Below are 26,369 nucleotides of genomic sequence, written 5' to 3' on the forward strand. Positions count from 1 at the left end.
TCCCAATTCGACTATCGAACAGAACGTTTGAAAGTTCTTGACGCTTCGAAGTTCTTGACGTTTGAAAATTCTCGACGTTCGAAAGTTCTTCGTGTTTGGAAGCGCTTCGCGATTGAAAGAGTCCTTATACATCTTCACCACACTTGGAGCAGTAAGTATTTTATTTCCTTCAAATCGTTTCTTCCACCGATTTTTCAAACAATTTGTTTGAAATTATTTATTTTATTTCTTTATTTATTATTTATTTATTTTTTATTTATCTATCTTAATTTTATTTTTCCAGATTCTTCTTCGCATTTGGAAGTACTTCGAGTTCGAAAGTTCTTCACGTTTGGAAGCGCTTCGCGATTGAAAGCGTCCTTATACATCTTCACCACACTTGGAGCAGTAAGTATTTTATTTCCTTCAAATCGTCTCTTCCGCTGATTTTTCAAACAATTTGTTTGAAATTATTTATTTTATTTCTTTATTTATTATTTATTTATTTTTTATTTATCTATCTTAATTTTATTTTTCCAGATTCTTCTTCGCATTTGGAAGTACTTCGATTTCGAAAGTTCTTCACGTTTGGAAGCGCTTCGCGATTGAAAGCGTCCTTATACATCTTCACCACACTTGGAGCATTAAGTATTTTATTTCCTTCAAATCGTTTCTTCCACTGATTTTTCAAACAATTTGTTTGAAATTATTTATTTTATTTCTTTATTTATTATTTATTTATCTTTTATTTACCTATCTTAATTTTATTTTTCCAGATCGTGCCTTATAGCAAAACGATGGGAGAGTGCCCGCTTGGTTACAATAGCTTGCACATCAGAACACAATCTCGAGACAGTTTACCACCGAATTACGTTATGGTGAGCTTTATTTGCCCATGTGGTGAATTCATCTCGGAATTTGGCCTGCATCGCTACCTTTTATACCATCTGACGGGAAGTACGGGACGAAGATCAGGCAACCCAGCAATGCGTCCATATCTCCAGTTGCTCACCAGGTTGCAAGCAGAAGCAATTCTGCGGCGTCGCAGGAATACGAATGAAGATGAACAAGAAAAAGAAGAAGAAGAAGAAGAAGAAGAATACTCTCCTGATCGCTAAACTAATTAGACTTGGGAACTACTTTATATGGGAACTACTACTTACTTTACTTAGGAACTGTAAATAGATGTTGTGTATAACAGGCTCATCACACATAAGTTGTATTGTACATTATAGTAAATAAATTTTATACTTCTACTTAAAAGATAGATTCTAAATTTTTCTTTATCCCTTCTATCCCTTCAATTCCAATTTATCATATAATAGATTATAACTTCTGTCCAGTTTGTTAAAATTTCTTTAACAACTTCTGCGCTTCCTGTTTAGCATCTCGATCATCTTCGTTCTTTGCAGGATAATCAAGGGCCATTTTTAAATATTTCGTAGCTAGCTCTTTTTGATTTAATTTTAAGTAGGTTTTTCCCAACATTAATAAATTTTGACTATAGAAATTGGGATCAATTTCCTCTGCAGTTTCAAAATATTTTAGAGCTTCCTCGAATGATGAAGATGGCGGTTCTCCAAATATTACAGATGCAATTTTTCTTTGATACCATGTTAAATCAGCAACTTGATAGCACCAAGTACCAAGCATGTACGTAAGTGTTGGTTCTTTTGGATTTAGTTCCATTGCTCTCTGCGACATTAAACATATTCGATACAATTGCTTGACATTGTGTCAGGGAATGAAATATTTATAAGTATATATATATATATATATATATATATATATATATATATATATATATATATATATATTAATATATTATCATGAAATATACCAGCATATGTTTCTTAATATTATATGACTCTTTTATTTGTGCTTTTACTCCTTCATAAAGAGTCTTAGAATTAAGAAGAATCGATGCCCATTTGTGTGCAGCCCAATTATCCTCTTTTATCTCAAGTGCTTCAAGTATTAAATCATAAGCTTCGAAAATTAATTTCTTTCCATCCACTTCACTCACAATTTTAGACAATTTATACATTGCTCTACACAAACGCCATATAATTTCAATATCACCGCTATCCTATAAAAATATTCAATTTTATTATCTACATTTATAAGTGATATACATAATGTCATTACTTTATAATTTATTAGAAGGTCATGTATTTCCTGGTATTGTTCTTGCTCGTATAATGCATCGGCTTTTGCTATTAGAACTTCTTTTGTAGTTATGATTGCTTCGTTGTCACCTCTCTTTTTTGTAAGACCCCAAATACCCATAGCAGTGAACGACTATATGGTACATAATTTTGTTGTTAACATGTACTGATTGCTGCTCTAATAGTGAAAACTAATTGAATAATTTTGTATAATATATTAAAATTTATAGATCTGTGGCGGCACGGGCCACGGAACTTTCCAACGGCTCCGGATGCAAAGCGCGACGCCGCCAAAGCGCAACACCGACGTGCCCAATGTACCATCGATATCTTCACACTCTTTCCGCCGAATTCTCGGAAGAGCATACACGTGCCAGCACTGGCGGCACATCTAATGAATGCACGCTAGTGGGGGATATCGATGGGCTACGAAGGGAAGAATCTGCGCGATCCGAAACAAAAGCAGAGTCAGTCTGTCTTGCGCTATTAAATGTGTAACTCCTCGGTACTATTTGCATAGCAACGCGTCGAATGATCTCTCGGTGTCTATCGTTATTTGTTAGTTGTTACCTGTTGTCTGTTAAGTGTAATTGTTAGTTGTTAATTGTTAACTCTGATTGTTGATTATTTCTAATTAAACTATTGTTCGTTAAAAACACCAAGAGTAGTTCCTTACGCACCTATCACCATACCACCTCAAACTGGTGACCCCGACGTGATTTAACGTGACATTTTGTGAAAGAGGTGACCGTGATAGTGCTATCGTTTTTAACCACCGATTTTGAGTGCACCGCGACGATGGAAAGTAATACACAGGGAACCATAGCCAGCCAGGTGATCAGCATGTCTCCACTGCTGCCCACGAACACGGCGGCATGGTTTGCCCTTCTGGAGAGACAATTCGAGGCAGCGCGAATTACGGAAGACACCATTAAGTACGTTACGCTGGTAAAATGCCTCAACGATCAACAGCTCCAGGACGTCGAAGACCTGATGACGAACCTTCCAGACATCGGACGCTACGAGAAATTAAAACATGCGCTCATTCGCAAATTATCCGATACGGACGCGACCCGGATAAAGAAGTTGGTGGAAAGCGAGGAGATGGGAGATAGAAAACCATCCCAGTTTTATCAACATTTAAAAAAACTCTCCAGCCCCTCCACGCCCGATGATTTTACCCTCACGCTGTGGAGGAACCGATTACCCGCCCGCATCAGGCGTATCCTCGCGGCAGTCGACGATTCGGACCCAGAAAGGTTATTGCGGCAGGCGGACCTGATCGCTGAAGAATTCACGGAGGATTTTCAGCGCACCGCCCGAGTAACGGCAGTAATGGACCCACCAGCGCAAAACGCTGGAGTATACGAACCAATGGCCGCCGCAATCAACGTGTTGAGTGAGCGAATATCACAGTTGCAGGCACAGATGAACGCGTTGAGCATCATTAATCATCGTCGACCACGATCACGATCACGCTCGCGTTCGCGATACCACCGACGTTCGCGCTCGCGAGATCGGCCACGGCAAGACGATCTGTGTTTCTATCATGCAAAGTTCGGAGAACGCGCGAGGAGCTGTCGTTTCCCATGCACGTGGAAGTCGGGAAACGAGACCAGCCGTCCGTAGACGCGGCAGACGACGACGGCCTGAGATCCCGCCGCATCTTCGTTACGGACAAAGGAACGAAGATCTCTTTCCTCGTAGACACCGGCGCCGACATCAGCGTATACCCCCGCAGTAAAATCCATAGGCACGTCAAGAAAAACACGTACGAACTATTCGCGGCCAACGGGACGCGCATCGCAACGTATGGTACCACTGCGATTGGCCTTAACCTGTCCCTAAGACGAGCCTTCAAGTGGAACTTCGTAATTGCTGACGTTCAAACGCCTATCATAGGCGTAGATTTTTTAAGCCATTATGGGTTGCTCGTGGACCCGCGAAACAAACGACTCCTCGACACGACAACCCAATTATCATCAAGGGGATATGCTGCCACGACGGAAGAAATATCCATCAAAACCGTAATCGGCGAATCGGTCTACCATCGACTTTTGGCGGAGTTTCCGGATCTAACTCGCCCACCGGCCTTCGGACGAGAGAAAATCCGACACAGTGTGGTACACCATATTGAAACTACACCCGGGCCACCCGTCTACAGTAAACCTCGACGTCTCGCACCGGATCGTCTCAAGCAAGTCAAGGCGGATTTTGCAGCAATGATCGAGCAAGGAGTGATGCGGCCATCGAAGAGTCCATGGGCATCACCCCTGCATGTCGTCCCAAAGAAGGACGGAAGTCTACGACCATGCGGCGACTATCGTGCGTTGAACGCTCGCACCATACCCGACAGGTACTCCCCACCACACATCGAAGATATCGCGCAACATCTGTACGGTAAGCGTGTCTACTCAAAAATCGACCTTGTCCGCGCTTACCACCAAATCCCGATCGCGCCAGAAGACGTTAAGAAAACCGCGATCACGACACCTTTCGGACTTTTCGAAGCAACCAACATGATGTTTGGGCTTCGAAACACCGCGCAAACGTGTCAAAGATTCGTTGACGAAATTACCCGTGGTCTGGACTTCGTGTTCGCTTACATAGACGATTTCTTAATCGCATCCGAAACCGAAGAACAAGATCGCGAACACCTTCGGATTTTGTTTGAACGCTTAAACGAGTATGGCGTAGTCATCAACCCAGTAAAGTGCGAATTCGGTATGAACGAAATCACATTCTCGGGACACACCGTAAACGCCGACGGGATAAAGCCGCTAGCCGAACGCGTTGACGCTATTGTAGAAGTACCGCTCCCCGGGACCGTTAAAGCACTACGCAGGTACCTCGGTATGATTAATTTCTATCGACGTTTCATACCGGGGGCCGCAAAAATTTTTCAACCCCTAAACGACCTATTAAAAGGAGGAAAAAAGGGCAACGCGCCCATCAAATGGACAGAGCAATCCGAAGCCAGCTTCCGCGAGTCGAAACGCGCCCTCGCTAACGCCACGATGTTAGCGCATTCGATACCTGGCGCACCTGTTAGCCTCGCGGTAGACGCATCCGACTATGCAATAGGAGCGGTCCTCCAGCAACGCGTCAACGACTCTTGGCAGCCGTTAGGTTTCCTTACCAAACCGTTGAACTCCGCGCAGCGAAAGTACAGCGCGTACGACCGCGAATTACTCGCTATGTACACTGCGGTAAAGCGATTTCGACACGCCATTGAAGGGAGAAATTTTATAATTTACACCGATCATAAACCCCTTACATATGCGTTCAACCAAGATCCTGATAAGTGTTCGCCGCGACAATTCCGGCAACTAGATTGCATCGGACAATTCACTACCGACATAAGATATATCAAGGGGTTAGACAATAATGTTGCCGACGCTCTGTCACGCATCGAAGCGATAGGAAAGTCTGTGGACCATCGAGCTCTCGCCGCCGCGCAAGAAGCCGACAAAGAACTAAGCAACATCGTCAACTCCGGTACATCCGCGCTACGGTTAAAGAAAATACGTTTCCCCGATCACGACGTAGAAATATATTGCGACGTATCGGGTGACTTTGTACGACCGTACGTACCGAAATCCTTGCGGCGCGACGTATTTAATTCGCTCCATGGACTTTCCCATCCAGGGATACGTGCCACTCAAAACCTGGTGACGACGCGTTTCGTCTGGCCGTCCATAAACAAGGACTCCCGAAATTGGACACGACAATGTATCCCGTGTCAACAATGTAAAGTCACCAGGCACGTATCCTCACCCGTCGGAACATTCGGAGAATTAGCGGGCCGTTTCGAACACTTACACATAGACATTATCGCGATGCCATATTCAAAAGGCTACCGATATTGTCTAACGTGTATCGACCGTTTTTCGCGTTGGCCCGAAGCCATTCCCATCGCCGACATGGAGGCGGCAACCGTCGCTTCGGCTCTCCTTTCCACGTGGATATCTCGTTTCGGCGTGCCTTTAAAAATAACGACCGATCAAGGACGCCAGTTCGAGTCGAACCTATTTAACGAACTATGCCGGTTGCTCGGCATCAGACATTTGCGCACGACAGCCTATCACCCCGCCTCCAACGGGATGGTAGGGCGCCTGCACCGACAACTAAAAGCAGCAATCAAATGCCACGATACGAGCAACTGGGTGGATATCTTGCCGATAGTTCTATTAGGCATACGAACGGCTATTAAAGAGGACCTAAACGCGACGGCAGCCGAAATGGTTTATGGCACCGGCATACGATTGCCGGCAGAATTTTTTGTACCGACTAAACAACAGGCCAATTCGGAATTCGCAAGTCGCCTAAAAGACCGAATAGGAAAAATCAGGCCTCATCCAATTACGCGACACGGCGAAAGGAGAACCTTCGTGTTCCGCGACCTCGAAACATCGCCTTATGTATTTCTGCGTCGCGACGCCATCGGAGACCCCTTACAACCACCCTACGACGGGCCGTATCAGGTTATAGAGCGAGGAAAAAAGACCTTCACTATTAAAATAAATAATAAAAACGTAATAGTGTCCATAGACCGATTGAAACCCGCATTTCTATTTAACGATAATATTGAACACCATAGCACGGAAAAGCGCAATGGAACGATACCGCCTGGTGCCCGAAACGAACAAAGCGAAGGGTACTCAAGAGTTCATCACACCACACGCGCGGGCAGGAGAGTTCGATTTCCTGATTGGTTTCAGGCGGGTCTCGGATAGGCGTTAGGAGCCTATTAGACACTTTAAAAGATTCTGCACCATCAAGGATTGTAAATGTTTCAAGTAGTGCACACAAGCGTGGCAAAATTACATTCGACGATTTGAATAATGAGAAAACCTATGAGCCTGGCGAAGCATATGCACAGAGCAAATTAGCTAACATTCTATTTACAAAGGAATTGGCAAATAAATTGAAAGGTTTTGTCATTTTAACAGAAAATAAAATTTATTTTTGAATAAATAATACAATCGATAAAGCATTATTTTTTATGTCATATAGGAACTGGTGTTACAGTGAATGCCGTCCATCCTGGTATAGTACGAACAGAAATAACGCGATATATGGGAATTTATCAAAACTTTTTAGGTAGATTGGCTGTAGATACTCTTTATTAAAACCAATAGTACATTAAAGTATGACATTCGAAGAATATTGTATAAAATTTTCACGGAGAAATATTAAAAAATACGGCAATGGCAGTAATTATTCGGACGTGTCTCGGAAAAAAGTAGAATTGCTCATAACTTGGTGCTGAATCATCTGAAATCAAAAACTCAAAGTTCATTCGTTAGGTAACAGTTTTCCCCAGGTAACGCTGGGAGGGTTTTTCGAAATTTCAATTTTTCACTTTTTTGGAACACTTTGAAGGTAAAATTAGCCGCAAATTTTTCAACAAATTTTCGCAAAATCGGCTAATGACAATAAATCATTCTTTCAAGCAGAAGGAAAACGGGAACTATTAATGCTTTTGAATTATATAGCTACCTCTTGTCCTCTCCCTGAACCTACCTAGAAGGAGTTTACCACTCGTCATCGTAACCCTCCGCCAAATACCGACAATAAGAAGCTGTCCCTTGATGATAAAATATATTCAAAGCCAACGATATTTACAATATAATCATCGGGATAGCTCAAGCGACCGACTACTATATCGATCAAATATTTCTCTGCTGTACTTACTATATACTTAATACGACGACTGTGTAATTAATGCATAAGAAATAATAAGGCGATGGTAGATGTATCGTTCAATGTTTCAATATGTCGGAGACGAAAGGACGCCGGGGCCCCTCCTAACCTCCTAACATTGTAATCTAGAGTCTACTATAGCCGTAATGAAACAATCGCAGTTATCCAAGCCGATGGTAACTGTTCGGGATTAGTGACGGTGAGCTTTGGCTCGGGGCGACAGCCTGCCGCCCAACGTAGCCACGGTCAACGGGACGGGTGCTCCGTCTAACAAAGGTGCGGACCGGTGTTATGACCCTCATTAAAGGGGTAATAATAAATTAGAATCGCACTTTCCTCCAACTCTGTTGTCATTGTATATTCTCAGAAGCATTCTCGGACTTTCCGTAATTAAGAAGGTTTCGCAAACCTGGAGCACAATCCGTCTGTCCTTTAAACCGTGTTTCATACACCAAACAAATGAACAACTGTTTAGGCTTTACCTGCCTGTTAATTAGGGGGCCCCCTTAAAAGTCTTAACCCACGCAGTGGGGGCAAACATGAAGGGAAGTGGCGTCTATGTAAGCTCGACAACTAGCTTGGAGATCACATTCCCAATTCGACTATCGAACAGAACGTTTGAAAGTTCTTGACGCTTCGAAGTTCTTGACGTTTGAAAATTCTCGACGTTCGAAAGTTCTTCGTGTTTGGAAGCGCTTCGCGATTGAAAGAGTCCTTATACATCTTCACCACACTTGGAGCAGTAAGTATTTTATTTCCTTCAAATCGTTTCTTCCACTGATTTTTCAAACAATTTGTTTGAAATTATTTATTTTATTTCTTTATTTATTATTTATTTATTTTTTATTTATCTATCTTAATTTTATTTTTCCAGATTCTTCTTCGCATTTGGAAGTACTTCGAGTTCGAAAGTTCTTCACGTTTGGAAGCGCTTCGCGATTGAAAGCGTCCTTATACATCTTCACCACACTTGGAGCAGTAAGTATTTTATTTCCTTCAAATCGTTTCTTCCACTGATTTTTCAAACAATTTGTTTGAAATTATTTATTTTATTTCTTTATTTATTATTTATTTATTTTTTATTTATCTATCTTAATTTTATTTTTCCAGATTCTTCTTCGCATTTGGAAGTACTTCGATTTCGAAAGTTCTTCACGTTTGGAAGCGCTTCGCGATTGAAAGCGTCCTTATACATCTTCACCACACTTGGAGCAGTAAGTATTTTATTTCCTTCAAATCGTTTCTTCCACTGATTTTTCAAACAATTTGTTTGAAATTATTTATTTTATTTCTTTATTTATTATTTATTTATCTTTTATTTACCTATCTTAATTTTATTTTTCCAGATCGTGCCTTATAGCAAAACGATGGGAGAGTGCCCGCTTGGTTACAATAGCTTGCACATCAGAACACAATCTCGAGACAGTTTACCACCGAATTACGTTATGGTGAGCTTTATTTGTCCATGTGGTGAATTCATCTCGGAATTTGGCCTGCATCGCTACCTTTTATACCATCTGACGGGAAGTACGGGACGAAGATCAGGCAACCCAGCAATGCGTCCATATCTCCAGTTGCTCACCAGGTTGCAAGCAGAAGCAATTCTGCGGCGTCGCAGGAATACGAATGAAGATGAACAAGAAAAAGAAGAAGAAGAAGAAGAAGAAGAAGAATACTCTCCTGATCGCTAAACTAATTAGACTTGGGAACTACTTTATATGGGAACTACTACTTACTTTACTTGGGAACTGTAAATAGATGTTGTGTATAACAGGCTCATCACACATAAGTTGTATTGTACATTATAGTAAATAAATTTTATACTTCTACTTAAAAGATAGATTCTAAATTTTTCTTTATCCCTTCTATCCCTTCAATTCCAATTTATCATATAATAGATTATAACTTCTGTCCAGTTTGTTAAAATTTCTTTAACAACTTCTGCGCTTCCTGTTTAGCATCTCGATCATCTTCGTTCTTTGCAGGATAATCAAGGGCCATTTTTAAATATTTCGTAGCTAGCTCTTTTTGATTTAATTTTAAGTAGGTTTTTCCCAACATTAATAAATTTTGACTATAGAAATTGGGATCAATTTCCTCTGCAGTTTCAAAATATTTTAGAGCTTCCTCGAATGATGAAGATGGCGGTTCTCCAAATATTACAGATGCAATTTTTCTTTGATACCATGTTAAATCAGCAACTTGATAGCACCAAGTACCAAGCATGTACATAAGTGTTGGTTCTTTTGGATTTAGTTCCATTGCTCTCTGCGACATTAAACATATTCGATACAATTTCTTGACATTGTGTCAGGGAATGAAATATTTATAAGTATATATATATATATATTAATATATTATCATGAAATATACCTGCATATGTTTCTTAATATTATATGACTCTTTTATTTGTGCTTTTACTCCTTCATAAAGAGTCTTAGAATTAAGAAGAATCGATGCCCATTTGTGTGCAGCCCAATTATCCTCTTTTATCTCAAGTGCTTCAAGTATTAAATCATAAGCTTCGAAAATTAATTTCTTTCCATCCACTTCACTCACAATTTTAGACAATTTATACATTGCTCTACACAAACGCCATATAATTTCAATATCACCGCTATCCTATAAAAATATTCAATTTTATTATCTACATTTATAAGTGATATACATAATGTCATTACTTATTAATTTATTAGAAGGTCATGTATTTCCTGGTATTGTTCTTGCTCGTATAATGCATCGGCTTTTGCTATTAGAACTTCTTTTGTAGTTATGATTGCTTCGTTGTCACCTCTCTTTTTTGTAAGACCCCAAATACCCATAGCAGTGAACGACGATATGGTACATAATTTTGTTGTTAACATGTACTGATTGGTCTAACAAAGGTGCGGACCGGTGTTATGACACTCATTAAAGGGGTAATAATAAATTAGAATCGCACTTTCCTCCAACTCTGTTGTCATTGTATATTCTCAGAAGCATTCTCGGACTTTCCGTAATTAAGAAGGTTTCGCATACCTGAAGCACAATCCGTCTGTCCTTTAAACCGTGTTTCATACACCAAACAAATGAACAACTGCTTAGGCTTTACCTGCCTGTTTATTAGGGGGCCCCCTTAAAAGTCTTAACCCACGCAGTGGGGGCAAACATGAAGGGAAGTGGCGTCTATATAAGCTCGACAACTAGCTTGGAGATCACATTCCCAATTCGACTATCGAACAGAACGTTTGAAAGTTCTTGACGCTTCGAAGTTCTTGACGTTTGAAAATTCTCGACGTTCGAAAGTTCTTCGTGTTTGGAAGCGCTTCGCGATTGAAAGAGTCCTTATACATCTTCACCACACTTGGAGCAGTAAGTATTTTATTTCCTTCAAATCGTTTCTTCCACCGATTTTTCAAACAATTTGTTTGAAATTATTTATTTTATTTCTTTATTTATTATTTATTTATTTTTTATTTATCTATCTTAATTTTATTTTTCCAGATTCTTCTTCGCATTTGGAAGTACTTCGAGTTCGAAAGTTCTTCACGTTTGGAAGCGCTTCGCGATTGAAAGCGTCCTTATACATCTTCACCACACTTGGAGCAGTAAGTATTTTATTTCCTTCAAATCGTTTCTTCCACTGATTTTTCAAACAATTTGTTTGAAGTTATTTATTTTATTTCTTTATTTATTATTTATTTATTTTTTATTTATCTATCTTAATTTTATTTTTCCAGATTCTTCTTCGCATTTGGAAGTACTTCGATTTCGAAAGTTCTTCACGTTTGGAAGCGCTTCGCGATTGAAAGCGTCCTTATACATCTTCACCACACTTGGAGCAGTAAGTATTTTATTTCCTTCAAATCGTTTCTTCCACTGATTTTTCAAACAATTTGTTTGAAATTATTTATTTCATTTCTTTATTTATTATTTATTTATCTTTTATTTACCTATCTTAATTTTATTTTTCCAGATCGTGCCTTATAGCAAAACGATGGGAGAGTGCCCTCTTGGTTACAATAGCTTGCACATCAGAACACAATCTCGAGACAGTTTACCACCGAATTACGTTATGGTGAGCTTTATTTGCCCATGTGGTGAATTCATCTCGGAATTTGGCCTGCATCGCTACCTTTTATACCATCTGACGGGAAGTACGGGACGAAGATCAGGCAACCCAGCAATGCGTCCATATCTCCAGTTGCTCACCAGGTTGCAAGCAGAAGCAATTCTGCGGCGTCGCAGGAATACGAATGAAGATGAACAAGAAAAAGAAGAAGAAGAAGAAGAAGAAGAATACTCTCCTGATCGCTAAACTAATTAGACTTGGGAACTACTTTATATGGGAACTACTACTTACTTTACTTGGGAACTGTAAATAGATGTTGTGTATAACAGGCTCATCACACATAAGTTGTATTGTACATTATAGTAAATAAATTTTATACTTCTACTTAAAAGATAGATTCTAAATTTTTCTTTATCCCTTCTATCCCTTCAATTCCAATTTATCATATAATAGATTATAACTTCTGTCCAGTTTGTTAAAATTTCTTTAACAACTTCTGCGCTTCCTGTTTAGCATCTCGATCATCTTCGTTCTTTGCAGGATAATCAAGGGCCATTTTTAAATATTTCGTAGCTAGCTCTTTTTGATTTAATTTTAAGTAGGTTTTTCCCAACATTAATAAATTTTGACTATAGAAATTGGGATCAATTTCCTCTGCAGTTTCAAAATATTTTAGAGCTTCCTCGAATGATGAAGATGGCGGTTCTCCAAATATTACAGATGCAATTTTTCTTTGATACCATGTTAAATCAGCAACTTGATAGCACCAAGTACCAAGCATGTACGTAAGTGTTGGTTCTTTTGGATTTAGTTCCATTGCTCTCTGCGACATTAAACATATTCGATACAATTGCTTGACATTGTGTCAGGGAATGAAATATTTATAAGTATATATATATATATATATATATATATAAATATATTATCATGAAATATACCAGCATATGTTTCTTAATATTATATGACTCTTTTATTTGTGCTTTTACTCCTTCATAAAGAGTCTTAGAATTAAGAAGAATCGATGCCCATTTGTGTGCAGCCCAATTATCCTCTTTTATCTCAAGTGCTTCAAGTATTAAATCATAAGCTTCGAAAATTAATTTCTTTCCATCCACTTCACTCACAATTTTAGACAATTTATACATTGCTCTACACAAACGCCATATAATTTCAATATCACCGCTATCCTATAAAAATATTCAATTTTATTATCTACATTTATAAGTGATATACATAATGTCATTACTTATTAATTTATTAGAAGGTCATGTATTTCCTGGTATTGTTCTTGCTCGTATAATGCATCCGCTTTTGCTATTAGAACTTCTTTTGTAGTTATGATTGCTTCGTTGTCACCTCTCTTTTTTGTAAGACCCCAAATACCCATAGCAGTGAACGACGATATGGTACATAATTTTGTTGTTAACATGTACTGATTGGTCTAACAAAGGTGCGGACCGGTGTTATGACACTCATTAAAGGGGTAATAATAAATTAGAATCGCACTTTCCTCCAACTCTGTTGTCATTGTATATTCTCAGAAGCATTCTCGGACTTTCCGTAATTAAGAAGGTTTCGCATACCTGAAGCACAATCCGTCTGTCCTTTAAACCGTGTTTCAGACACCAAACAAATGAACAACTGCTTAGGCTTTACCTGCCTGTTTATTAGGGGGCCCCCTTAAAAGTCTTAACCCACGCAGTGGGGGCAAACATGAAGGGAAGTGGCGTCTATATAAGCTCGACAACTAGCTTGGAGATCACATTCCCAATTCGACTATCGAACAGAACGTTTGAAAGTTCTTGACGCTTCGAAGTTCTTGACGTTTGAAAATTCTCGACGTTCGAAAGTTCTCCGTGTTTGGGAGCGCTTCGCGATTGAAAGAGTCCTTATACATCTTCACCACACTTGGAGCAGTAAGTATTTTATTTCCTTCAAATCGTTTCTTCCACTGATTTTTCAAACAATTTGTTTGAAATTATTTATTTTATTTCTTTATTTATTATTTATTTATTTTTTATTTATCTATCTTAATTTTATTTTTCCAGATTCTTCTTCGCATTTGGAAGTACTTCGAGTTCGAAAGTTCTTCACGTTTGGAAGCGCTTCGCGATTGAAAGCGTCCTTATACATCTTCACCACACTTGGAGCAGTAAGTATTTTATTTCCTTCAAATCGTTTCTTCCACTGATTTTTCAAACAATTTGTTTGAAATTATTTATTTTATTTCTTTATTTATTATTTATTTATTTTTTATTTATCTATCTTAATTTTATTTTTCCAGATTCTTCTTCGCATTTGGAAGTACTTCGATTTCGAAAGTTCTTCGTGTTTGGAAGCGCTTCGCGATTGAAAGCGTCCTTATACATCTTCACCACACTTGGAGCAGTAAGTATTTTATTTCCTTCAAATCGTTTCTTCCACTGATTTTTCAAACAATTTGTTTGAAATTATTTATTCTATTTCTTTATTTATTATTTATTTATTTTTTATTTACCTATCTTAATTTTATTTTTCCAGATCGTGCCTTATAACAAAACGATGGGAGAGTGCCCGCTTGGTTACAATAGCTTGCACATCAGAACACAATCTCGAGACAGTTTACCACCGAATTACGTTATGGTGAGCTTTATTTGCCCATGTGGTGAATTCATCTCGCTATTTGGCCTGCATCGCTACCTTTTATACCATCTGACGGGAAGGACGGGACGAAGATCAGGCAGCCCAGCAGCGCGTCCATGTCTCCTGTTGCTCACCAGGTTGCAAGCAGAAGCAATTCTGGGGCGTCGCAGGAATACGAATGAAGATGAACAAGAAAAAGAAGAAGAAGAAGAAGAAGTAGAATACTCTCCTGATCGCTAAACTAATTAGACTTGGGAACTACTTTATATGGGAACTACTACTTACTTTACTTGGGAACTGTAAATAGATGTTGTGTATAACAGGCTCATCACACATAAGTTGTATTGTACATTATAGTAAATAAATTTTATACTTCTACTTAAAAGATAGATTCTAAATTTTTCTTTATCCCTTCTATCCCTTCAATTCCAATTTATCATATAATAGATTATAACTTCTGTCCAGTTTGTTAAAATTTCTTTAACAACTTCTGCGCTTCCTGTTTAGCATCTCGATCATCTTCGTTCTTTGCAGGATAATCAAGGGCCATTTTTAAATATTTCGTAGCTAGCTCTTTTTGATTTAATTTTAAGTAGGTTTTTCCCAACATTAATAAATTTTGACTATAGAAATTGGGATCAATTTCCTCTGCAGTTTCAAAATATTTTAGAGCTTCCTCGAATGATGAAGATGGCGGTTCTCCAAATATTACAGATGCAATTTTTCTTTGATACCATGTTAAATCAGCAACTTGATAGCACCAAGTACCAAGCATGTACGTAAGTGTTGGTTCTTTTGGATTTAGTTCCATTGCTCTCTGCGACATTAAACATATTCGATACAATTGCTTGACATTGTGTCAGGGAATGAAATATTTATAAGTATATATATATATATATATATATATATATATATATATATATATATTAATATATTATCATGAAATATACCAGCATATGTTTCTTAATATTATATGACTCTTTTATTTGTGCTTTTACTCCTTCATAAAGAGTCTTAGAATTAAGAAGAATCGATGCCCATTTGTGTGCAGCCCAATTATCCTCTTTTATCTCAAGTGCTTCAAGTATTAAATCATAAGCTTCGAAAATTAATTTCTTTCCATCCACTTCACTCACAATTTTAGACAATTTATACATTGCTCTACACAAACGCCATATAATTTCAATATCACCGCTATCCTATAAAAATATTCAATTTTATTATCTACATTTATAAGTGATATACATAATGTCATTACTTTATAATTTATTAGAAGGTCATGTATTTCCTGGTATTGTTCTTGCTCGTATAATGCATCGGCTTTTGCTATTAGAACTTCTTTTGTAGTTATGATTGCTTCGTTGTCACCTCTCTTTTTTGTAAGACCCCAAATACCCATAGCAGTGAACGACGATATGGTACATAATTTTGTTGTTAACATGTACTGATTGCTGCTCTAATAATGAAAACTAATTGAATAATTTTGTATAATATATTAAAATTTATAGATCATTAATATTAACATTACACTTACAATTTGCAAGCGGTCAGATTATCAAGTTAAAGCTAATATCGACTAAAATTAGAAAATTTCTCTGGTTGCAACGAAGTTTAAAAATCTTATGCAATAATAGAAAAGTAATAAAAAATAAAATCGTGCTTAGATATAATTCCAAACCTTTGAAATGTGTGGATTGAAATCTTCTATGAATAAGCGTTCTTTGTAATACTTTTATATCTCTGATAACGAATAACGCTCTCCGTAACGACATAGTAAATTATAGTATTTACAGAAAAAAATAAAAAATTTGTACAATATACAACGTGTTCAGATTTGATTAATTATGACAGATGTAATTCTGACAGCAAAATTAGAAAATTCCACGTCAGATGAGAATCGAATAAAGTACACAAACATTAACAGCATTGACAGATTCGATACTGAAAACTCGATATTTTCAATTCGATTTATCGTAAAGATGTTGTGTGCGCGCGTGTGTGTGTGTCTTCATCTATTTTCTGTTACTGTCTGATACGATCAAATACGATCAATTATATAAAATATGTCGGAGAGGACATTAGAATTAGGGTTAGGGGCGTGAAACGAATCTTCGTTTGGGTTACACGTTGTCGTTATGCAATAGAGAAGACATTGACTAGTGCAAATACGATTATTATAGAGCCGGACAAGTAACCGTGGTAGTTAGGCACTCGAGAAACTAATGACAATGATCCTAGGTTCAATAACGAATCCGCGGTCGACGGGATGATAGATGAACGTACTCACAAAATCTAAGTCGGATGCGTGATATTCACTGGTCGTAAAGGGTTACTCCTTTCATCAGTGAGATCGCGAACGAGAATGCCTTTCCCGTCCCGATGATGCCACAGAGGAAAACTATAATGGGGTGTGTCTAAGGATACGAGATCATCGGATTCGTCGAGAAAAGCCTTCGTTCAGGAAGTAAGGGAAATTGACGTTGCTGCTAATTGGTCAATCTCCATATCGGTGGTTAGAAAAAGATGCCAGCCGCCTTCGAGGGAAAGTTGCTAGTGGGAGACGCCGCTCGTTGAAAAATATGTCTCCCCTATCTTCCCGTAGTTGGGACAAAGACTGTCTGTCTGTTCGAAGGACTTTAGTTAACTAAACCTTAAGATTTATAACGGGCCCTCGGGCTAGCCGAACATGTACTGCGGAGACGCATCGACATCTGGCAATCATCTTACTCGAAGAATAGGGTCTGCGTGTGGCGAGCCACGGGACAGAAACCGTTGGAATGTTTACTGTCGCGTGTCGCCACGAATATTTCCTTTAAGGAGAGCTATAGAATTACTCCATACCTTTGCTAGGCAAAGCGTTCATCCCGTGACCGCGGCTACGTTCGGCGACTGACTGTCGCCTCGAGCCCAAGCTCATTATCACAACTCTCGAACAATTACAATCGGATTGAATAACTACAATTGTTCAATTACAGATTCCGGTGTTCTTTCATCTCCGACAAATATAAAGTATAGAATTTTGTATTTGCGATAAATACATTACACGTTTCTGAGTATTAAATTTCGCTCTTTATTTTGAATCATCCAATATCCATGACTTGACATGTATTCGAAACAGAATCCGAATTAATTATGATGAATTATGTGTAATTATGATTAAAATAATATAAATTAACAATGACAATAAACTAAGAAAAATTATAATATATAGAAATGGACTATTGCATTTTAATCAATATTATCAAAATCTATTGTATATTTGTTTCATGATTGAATTGTTACAAATTCAGTTATGCCGTTTACATTGTATATTACTTGAAGGAAAAAACAAATCGTACAATGTTTTACTAAATTATTGATAATTAATGCTATTGACTATTTCTAAAAAATTGCCGTTAATTATTGGTGCAGTTTTATTTATTTAGAAAAACGTTTGCGGCTGTTTCAAAACCTTATAAAATTAATCATCATTTTTTTAGACACGCCGTGACATAGTAGTAGAAAGTAGCAATAAATATGTTTATTGTAGACCATGTGATCTAGCATCTCAAAAAAGTATTAGGGATTTTGCAGAGCAATTTAAGAAAGGTATATACCATATCCTATGTTAGAGTATGAAATGAAATGAAATAACATAGCTTTGTTATATGTATAAAGTGTTCATCTATTTTTGAATACTAAATTGGGAAGAAATTCTTCGTGAACTTATTATATCTAAATCAATAGGTCTATAGCATAATTTGTATTATCTGTTTCCATTGTAGAACACAAGAAAAGAAAGCTTCACATTCTTATAAATAATGCAGGAGTAATGAGATGTCCTAAGATGTATACCCAAGAAGGAATTGAATTGCAATTTGGTGTGAATCATATAGGACACTTTTTACTAACAAATTTATTGTTAGACACTTTAAAAGATTCTGCACCATCAAGGATTGTAAATGTTTCAAGTAGTGCACACAAGCGTGGCAAAATTAAATTCGACGATTTGAATAATGAGAAAACCTATGAGCCTGGCGAAGCATATGCACAGAGCAAATTAGCTAATATTCTATTTACAAAGGAATTGGCAAATAAATTGAAAGGTTTTGTCATTTTAACAGAAAATAAAATTTATTTTTGAATAAATAATACAATCGATAAAGCATTATTTTTTATGTCATATAGGAACCGGTGTTACAGTGAATGCCGTCCATCCTGGTATAGTACGAACAGAAATAACGCGATATATGGGAATTTATCAAAACTTTTTAGGTAGATTGGCTGTAGATACTCTTTATTAAAACCAATAGTACATTAAAGTATGACATTCGAAGAATATTGTATAAAATTTTCACGGAGAAATATTAAAAAATACGGCAATGGCAGTAATTATTCGGACGTGTCTCGGAAAAAAGTAGAATTGCTCATAACTTGGTGCTGGATCATCTGAAATCAAAAACTCAAAATTCATTCGTTAGGTAACAGTTTTCCCCAGGTAACGCTGGGAGGGTTTTTCGAAATTTCAATTTTTCACTTTTTTGGAACACTTTGAAGGGAAAATTAGCCGCAAATTTTTCAACAAATTTTCGCAAAATCGGCTAATGACAATAAATCATTCTTTCAAGCAGAAGGAAAACGGGAACTATTAATGCTTTTGAATTATATAGCTACCTCTTGTCCTCTCCCTGAACCTACCTAGAAGGAGTTTACCACTCGTCATCGTAACCCTCCGCCAAATACCAACAATAAGAAGCTGTCCCTTGATGATAAAATATATTCAAAGCCAACGATATTTACAATATAATCATCGGAATAGCTCAAGCGACCGACAACTATATCGATCAAATATTTCTCTGCTGTACTTACTATATACTTAATACGACGACTGTGTAATTAATGCATAAGAAATAATAAGGCGATGGTAGATGTATCGTTCAATGTTTCAATATGTCGGAGACGAAAGGACGCCGGGGCCCCTCCTAACCTCCTAACATTGTAATCTAGAGTCTACTATAGCCGTAATGAAACAATCGCAGTTATCCAAGCTGATGGTAACTGTTCGGGAGTAGTGACGGTGAGCTTTGGCTCGGGGCGACAGCCTGCCGCCCAACGTAGCCACGGTCAACGGGGCGGGCGCTCCGTCTAACGAAGGTGCGGACCGGTGTTATGACCCTCATTAAAGGGGCAATAATAAATTAGAATCGCACTTTCCTCCAACTCTGTTGTCATTGTATATTCTCAGAAGCATTCTCGGACTTTCCATAATTAAGAAGGTTTCGCATACCTGATGCACAATACGTCTGTCCTTTCAACCGTGTTTCATACACCAAACAAATGAACAACTGCTTAGGCTTTACCAGCCTGTTAATTAGGGGGCCCCCTTAAAAGTCTTAACCCACCCAATGGTGGCAAACATGAAGCGAAATGGCGTCTATATAAGCTCGACAACTAGCTCGGAGATCACATTCCCAATTCGACTATCGAACAGAACGTTTGAAAGTTCTTGACGCTTCGAAGTTCTTGACGTTTGAAAATTCTCGACGTTCGAAAGTTCTTCGTGTTTGGAAGCGCTTCGCGATTGAAAGCGTCCTTATACATCTTCACCACACTTGGAGCAGTAAGTATTTTATTTCCTTCAAATCGTTTCTTCCACTGATTTTTCAAACAATTTGTTTAAAATTATTTATTCTATTTCTTTATTTATTATTTATTTATTTTTTATTTACCTATCTTAATTTTATTTTTCCAGATCGTGCCTTATAACAAAACGATGGGAGAGTGCCCGCTTGGTTACAATAGCTTGCACATCAGAACACAATCTCGAGACAGTTTACCACCGAATTACGTTATGGTGAGCTTTATTTGCCCATGTGGTGAATTCATCTCGCTATTTGGCCTGCATCGCTACCTTTTATACCATCTGACGGGAAGGACGGGACGAAGATCAGGCAGCCCAGCAGCGCGTCCATATCTCCTGTTGCTCACCAGGTTGCAAGCAGAAGCAATTCTGGGGCGTCGCAGGAATACGAATGAAGATGAACAAGAAAAAGAAGAAGAAGAAGAAGAAGTAGAATACTCTCCTGATCGCTAAACTAATTAGACTTGGGAACTACTTTATATGGGAACTACTACTTACTTTACTTGGGAACTGTAAATAGATGTTGTGTATAACAGGCTCATCACACATAAGTTGTATTGTACATTATAGTAAATAAATTTTATACTTCTACTTAAAAGATAGATTCTAAATTTTTCTTTATCCCTTCTATCCCTTCAATTCCAATTTATCATATAATAGATTATAACTTCTGTCCAGTTTGTTAAAATTTCTTTAACAACTTCTGCGCTTCCTGTTTAGCATCTCGATCATCTTCGTTCTTTGCAGGATAATCAAGGGCCATTTTTAAATATTTCGTAGCTAGCTCTTTTTGATTTAATTTTAAGTAGGTTTTTCCCAACATTAATAAATTTTGACTATAGAAATTGGGATCAATTTCCTCTGCAGTTTCAAAATATTTTAGAGCTTCCTCGAATGATGAAGATGGCGGTTCTCCAAATATTACAGATGCAATTTTTCTTTGATACCATGTTAAATCAGCAACTTGATAGCACCAAGTACCAAGCATGTACGTAAGTGTTGGTTCTTTTGGATTTAGTTCCATTGCTCTCTGCGACATTAAACATATTCGATACAATTGCTTGACATTGTGTCAGGGAATGAAATATTTATAAGTATATATATATATATATATATATATATATATATATATATATATATATATATACTTATAAATATATATATATATATATATATATATATTAATATATTATCATGAAATATACCAGCATATGTTTCTTAATATTATATGACTCTTTTATTTGTGCTTTTACTCCTTCATAAAGAGTCTTAGAATTAAGAAGAATCGATGCCCATTTGTGTGCAGCCCAATTATCCTCTTTTATCTCAAGTGCTTCAAGTATTAAATCATAAGCTTCGAAAATTAATTTCTTTCCATCCACTTCACTCACAATTTTAGACAATTTATACATTGCTCTACACAAACGCCATATAATTTCAATATCACCGCTATCCTATAAAAATATTCAATTTTATTATCTACATTTATAAGTGATATACATAATGTCATTACTTTATAATTTATTAGAAGGTCATGTATTTCCTGGTATTGTTCTTGCTCGTATAATGCATCGGCTTTTGCTATTAGAACTTCTTTTGTAGTTATGATTGCTTCGTTGTCACCTCTCCTTTTTGTAAGACCCCAAATACCCATAGCAGTGAACGACTATATGGTACATAATTTTGTTGTTAACATGTACTGATTGCTGCTCTAATAGTGAAAACTAATTGAATAATTTTGTATAATATATTAAAATTTATAGATCTGTGGCGGCACGGGCCACGGAACTTTCCAACGGCTCCGGATGCAAAGCGCGACGCCGCCAAAGCGCAACACCGACGTGCCCAATGTACCATCGATATCTTCACACTCTTTCCGCCGAATTCTCGGAAGAGCATACACGTGCCAGCACTGGCGGCACATCTAATGAATGCACGCTAGTGGGGGATATCGATGGGCTACGAAGGGAAGAATCTGCGCGATCCGAAACAAAAGCAGAGTCAGTCTGTCTTGCGCTATTAAATGTGTAACTCCTCGGTACTATTTGCATAGCAACGCGTCGAATGATCTCTCGGTGTCTATCGTTATTTGTTAGTTGTTACCTGTTGTCTGTTAAGTGTAATTGTTAGTTGTTAATTGTTAACTCTGATTGTTGATTATTTCTAATTAAACTATTGTTCGTTAAAAACACCAAGAGTAGTTCCTTACGCACCTATCACCATACCACCTCAAACTGGTGACCCCGACGTGATTTAACGTGACATTTTGTGAAAGAGGTGACCGTGATAGTGCTATCGTTTTTAACCACCGATTTTGAGTGCACCGCGACGATGGAAAGTAATACACAGGGAACCATAGCCAGCCAGGTGATCAGCATGTCTCCACTGCTGCCCACGAACACGGCGGCATGGTTTGCCCTTCTGGAGAGACAATTCGAGGCAGCGCGAATTACGGAAGACACCATTAAGTACGTTACGCTGGTAAAATGCCTCAACGATCAACAGCTCCAGGACGTCGAAGACCTGATGACGAACCTTCCAGACATCGGACGCTACGAGAAATTAAAACATGCGCTCATTCGCAAATTATCCGATACGGACGCGACCCGGATAAAGAAGTTGGTGGAAAGCGAGGAGATGGGAGATAGAAAACCATCCCAGTTTTATCAACATTTAAAAAAACTCTCCAGCCCCTCCACGCCCGATGATTTTACCCTCACGCTGTGGAGGAACCGATTACCCGCCCGCATCAGGCGTATCCTCGCGGCAGTCGACGATTCGGACCCAGAAAGGTTATTGCGGCAGGCGGACCTGATCGCTGAAGAATTCACGGAGGATTTTCAGCGCACCGCCCGAGTAACGGCAGTAATGGACCCACCAGCGCAAAACGCTGGAGTATACGAACCAATGGCCGCCGCAATCAACGTGTTGAGTGAGCGAATATCACAGTTGCAGGCACAGATGAACGCGTTGAGCATCATTAATCATCGTCGACCACGATCACGATCACGCTCGCGTTCGCGATACCACCGACGTTCGCGCTCGCGAGATCGGCCACGGCAAGACGATCTGTGTTTCTATCATGCAAAGTTCGGAGAACGCGCGAGGAGCTGTCGTTTCCCATGCACGTGGAAGTCGGGAAACGAGACCAGCCGTCCGTAGACGCGGCAGACGACGACGGCCTGAGATCCCGCCGCATCTTCGTTACGGACAAAGGAACGAAGATCTCTTTCCTCGTAGACACCGGCGCCGACATCAGCGTATACCCCCGCAGTAAAATCCATAGGCACGTCAAGAAAAACACGTACGAACTATTCGCGGCCAACGGGACGCGCATCGCAACGTATGGTACCACTGCGATTGGCCTTAACCTGTCCCTAAGACGAGCCTTCAAGTGGAACTTCGTAATTGCTGACGTTCAAACGCCTATCATAGGCGTAGATTTTTTAAGCCATTATGGGTTGCTCGTGGACCCGCGAAACAAACGACTCCTCGACACGACAACCCAATTATCATCAAGGGGATATGCTGCCACGACGGAAGAAATATCCATCAAAACCGTAATCGGCGAATCGGTCTACCATCGACTTTTGGCGGAGTTTCCGGATCTAACTCGCCCACCGGCCTTCGGACGAGAGAAAATCCGACACAGTGTGGTACACCATATTGAAACCACACCCGGGCCACCCGTCTACAGTAAACCTCGACGTCTCGCACCGGATCGTCTCAAGCAAGTCAAGGCGGATTTTGCAGCAATGATCGAGCAAGGAGTGATGCGGCCATCGAAGAGTCCATGGGCATCACCCCTGCATGTCGTCCCAAAGAAGGACGGAAGTCTACGACCATGCGGCGACTATCGTGCGTTGAACGCTCGCACCATACCCGACAGGTACTCCCCACCACACATCGAAGATATCGCGCAACATCTGTACGGTAAGCGTGTCTACTCAAAAATCGACCTTGTCCGCGCTTACCACCAAATCCCGATCGCGCCAGAAGACGTTAAGAAAACCGCGATCACGACACCTTTCGGACTTTTCGAAGCAACCAACATGATGTTTGGGCTTCGAAACACCGCGCAAACGTGTCAAAGATTCGTTGACGAAATTACCCGTGGTCTGGACTTCGTGTTCGCTTACATAGACGATTTCTTAATCGCATCCGAAACCGAAGAACAAGATCGCGAACACCTTCGGATTTTGTTTGAACGCTTAAACGAGTATGGCGTAGTCATCAACCCAGTAAAGTGCGAATTCGGTATGAACGAAATCACATTCTCGGGACACACCGTAAACGCCGACGGGATAAAGCCGCTAGCCGAACGCGTTGACGCTATTGTAGAAGTACCGCTCCCCGGGACCGTTAAAGCACTACGCAGGTACCTCGGTATGATTAATTTCTATCGACGTTTCATACCGGGGGCCGCAAAAATTTTTCAACCCCTAAACGACCTATTAAAAGGAGGAAAAAAGGGCAACGCGCCCATCAAATGGACAGAGCAATCCGAAGCCAGCTTCCGCGAGTCGAAACGCGCCCTCGCTAACGCCACGATGTTAGCGCATTCGATACCTGGCGCACCTGTTAGCCTCGCGGTAGACGCATCCGACTATGCAATAGGAGCGGTCCTCCAGCAACGCGTCAACGACTCTTGGCAGCCGTTAGGTTTCCTTACCAAACCGTTGAACTCCGCGCAGCGAAAGTACAGCGCGTACGACCGCGAATTACTCGCTATGTACACTGCGGTAAAGCGATTTCGACACGCCATTGAAGGGAGAAATTTTATAATTTACACCGATCATAAACCCCTTACATATGCGTTCAACCAAGATCCTGATAAGTGTTCGCCGCGACAATTCCGGCAACTAGATTGCATCGGACAATTCACTACCGACATAAGATATATCAAGGGGTTAGACAATAATGTTGCCGACGCTCTGTCACGCATCGAAGCGATAGGAAAGTCTGTGGACCATCGAGCTCTCGCCGCCGCGCAAGAAGCCGACAAAGAACTAAGCAACATCGTCAACTCCGGTACATCCGCGCTACGGTTAAAGAAAATACGTTTCCCCGATCACGACGTAGAAATATATTGCGACGTATCGGGTGACTTTGTACGACCGTACGTACCGAAATCCTTGCGGCGCGACGTATTTAATTCGCTCCATGGACTTTCCCATCCAGGGATACGTGCCACTCAAAACCTGGTGACGACGCGTTTCGTCTGGCCGTCCATAAACAAGGACTCCCGAAATTGGACACGACAATGTATCCCGTGTCAACAATGTAAAGTCACCAGGCACGTATCCTCACCCGTCGGAACATTCGGAGAATTAGCGGGCCGTTTCGAACACTTACACATAGACATTATCGCGATGCCATATTCAAAAGGCTACCGATATTGTCTAACGTGTATCGACCGTTTTTCGCGTTGGCCCGAAGCCATTCCCATCGCCGACATGGAGGCGGCAACCGTCGCTTCGGCTCTCCTTTCCACGTGGATATCTCGTTTCGGCGTGCCTTTAAAAATAACGACCGATCAAGGACGCCAGTTCGAGTCGAACCTATTTAACGAACTATGCCGGTTGCTCGGCATCAGACATTTGCGCACGACAGCCTATCACCCCGCCTCCAACGGGATGGTAGGGCGCCTGCACCGACAACTAAAAGCAGCAATCAAATGCCACGATACGAGCAACTGGGTGGATATCTTGCCGATAGTTCTATTAGGCATACGAACGGCTATTAAAGAGGACCTAAACGCGACGGCAGCCGAAATGGTTTATGGCACCGGCATACGATTGCCGGCAGAATTTTTTGTACCGACTAAACAACAGGCCAATTCGGAATTCGCAAGTCGCCTAAAAGACCGAATAGGAAAAATCAGGCCTCATCCAATTACGCGACACGGCGAAAGGAGAACCTTCGTGTTCCGCGACCTCGAAACATCGCCTTATGTATTTCTGCGTCGCGACGCCATCGGAGACCCCTTACAACCACCCTACGACGGGCCGTATCAGGTTATAGAGCGAGGAAAAAAGACCTTCACTATTAAAATAAATAATAAAAACGTAATAGTGTCCATAGACCGATTGAAACCCGCATTTCTATTTAACGATAATATTGAACACCATAGCACAGAAAAGCGCAATGGAACGATACCGCCTGGTGCCCGAAACGAACAAAGCGAAGGGTACTCAAGAGTTCATCACACCACACGCGCGGG

General features: G+C 39.7%; 4 protein-coding genes and 1 pseudogene across 4 annotated transcripts; 1 reads left to right on the forward strand and 4 right to left on the reverse strand.

Annotated features, from left to right (window-relative positions):
* Nucleotides 1-1,326: 1,326 nt before the first annotated feature.
* On the reverse strand, nucleotides 1,327-2,992 carry LOC117165114 (regulator of microtubule dynamics protein 1-like). The gene is made up of 4 exons (XM_033348569.2): nucleotides 2,960-2,992; nucleotides 2,128-2,280; nucleotides 1,820-2,068; nucleotides 1,327-1,674 (listed from the first exon to the last, which is right to left on the reverse strand). Exons 1-4 carry the CDS (start codon nucleotides 2,990-2,992, stop codon nucleotides 1,327-1,329), a joined length of 783 nt encoding a protein of 260 aa, XP_033204460.2.
* Nucleotides 2,993-9,773: 6,781 nt separating this feature from the next.
* Nucleotides 9,774-17,494, reverse strand: LOC117165156 (regulator of microtubule dynamics protein 1-like). The gene is made up of 4 exons (XM_076625965.1): nucleotides 16,210-17,494; nucleotides 15,785-15,983; nucleotides 15,477-15,725; nucleotides 9,774-10,121 (listed from the first exon to the last, which is right to left on the reverse strand). The coding sequence occupies exons 1-4, from the start codon at nucleotides 16,296-16,298 to the stop codon at nucleotides 9,774-9,776; spliced, it is 885 nt and encodes a 294-aa protein (XP_076482080.1). The 5' UTR covers nucleotides 16,299-17,494.
* LOC117165115 (regulator of microtubule dynamics protein 1-like) lies at nucleotides 12,380-13,512 on the reverse strand (annotated as a pseudogene).
* Nucleotides 16,371-18,664, forward strand: LOC117165163 (retinol dehydrogenase 11-like). Its single transcript, XM_033348625.2, has 3 exons — nucleotides 16,371-16,379; nucleotides 18,006-18,114; nucleotides 18,291-18,664. The coding sequence occupies exons 1-3, from the start codon at nucleotides 16,371-16,373 to the stop codon at nucleotides 18,647-18,649; spliced, it is 477 nt and encodes a 158-aa protein (XP_033204516.2). The 3' UTR covers nucleotides 18,650-18,664.
* Nucleotides 18,665-20,785: 2,121 nt separating this feature from the next.
* Nucleotides 20,786-22,524, reverse strand: LOC117165162 (regulator of microtubule dynamics protein 1-like). The gene is made up of 4 exons (XM_033348624.2): nucleotides 22,492-22,524; nucleotides 21,660-21,812; nucleotides 21,352-21,600; nucleotides 20,786-21,176 (listed from the first exon to the last, which is right to left on the reverse strand). The coding sequence occupies exons 1-4, from the start codon at nucleotides 22,522-22,524 to the stop codon at nucleotides 20,829-20,831; spliced, it is 783 nt and encodes a 260-aa protein (XP_033204515.2). The 3' UTR covers nucleotides 20,786-20,828.
* Nucleotides 22,525-26,369: the final 3,845 nt, after the last annotated feature.

Source organism: Bombus vancouverensis, chromosome 17, assembly GCF_051014615.1.
Source record: "Bombus vancouverensis nearcticus chromosome 17, iyBomVanc1_principal, whole genome shotgun sequence".
Taxonomy (NCBI): domain Eukaryota; kingdom Metazoa; phylum Arthropoda; class Insecta; order Hymenoptera; family Apidae; genus Bombus; species Bombus vancouverensis.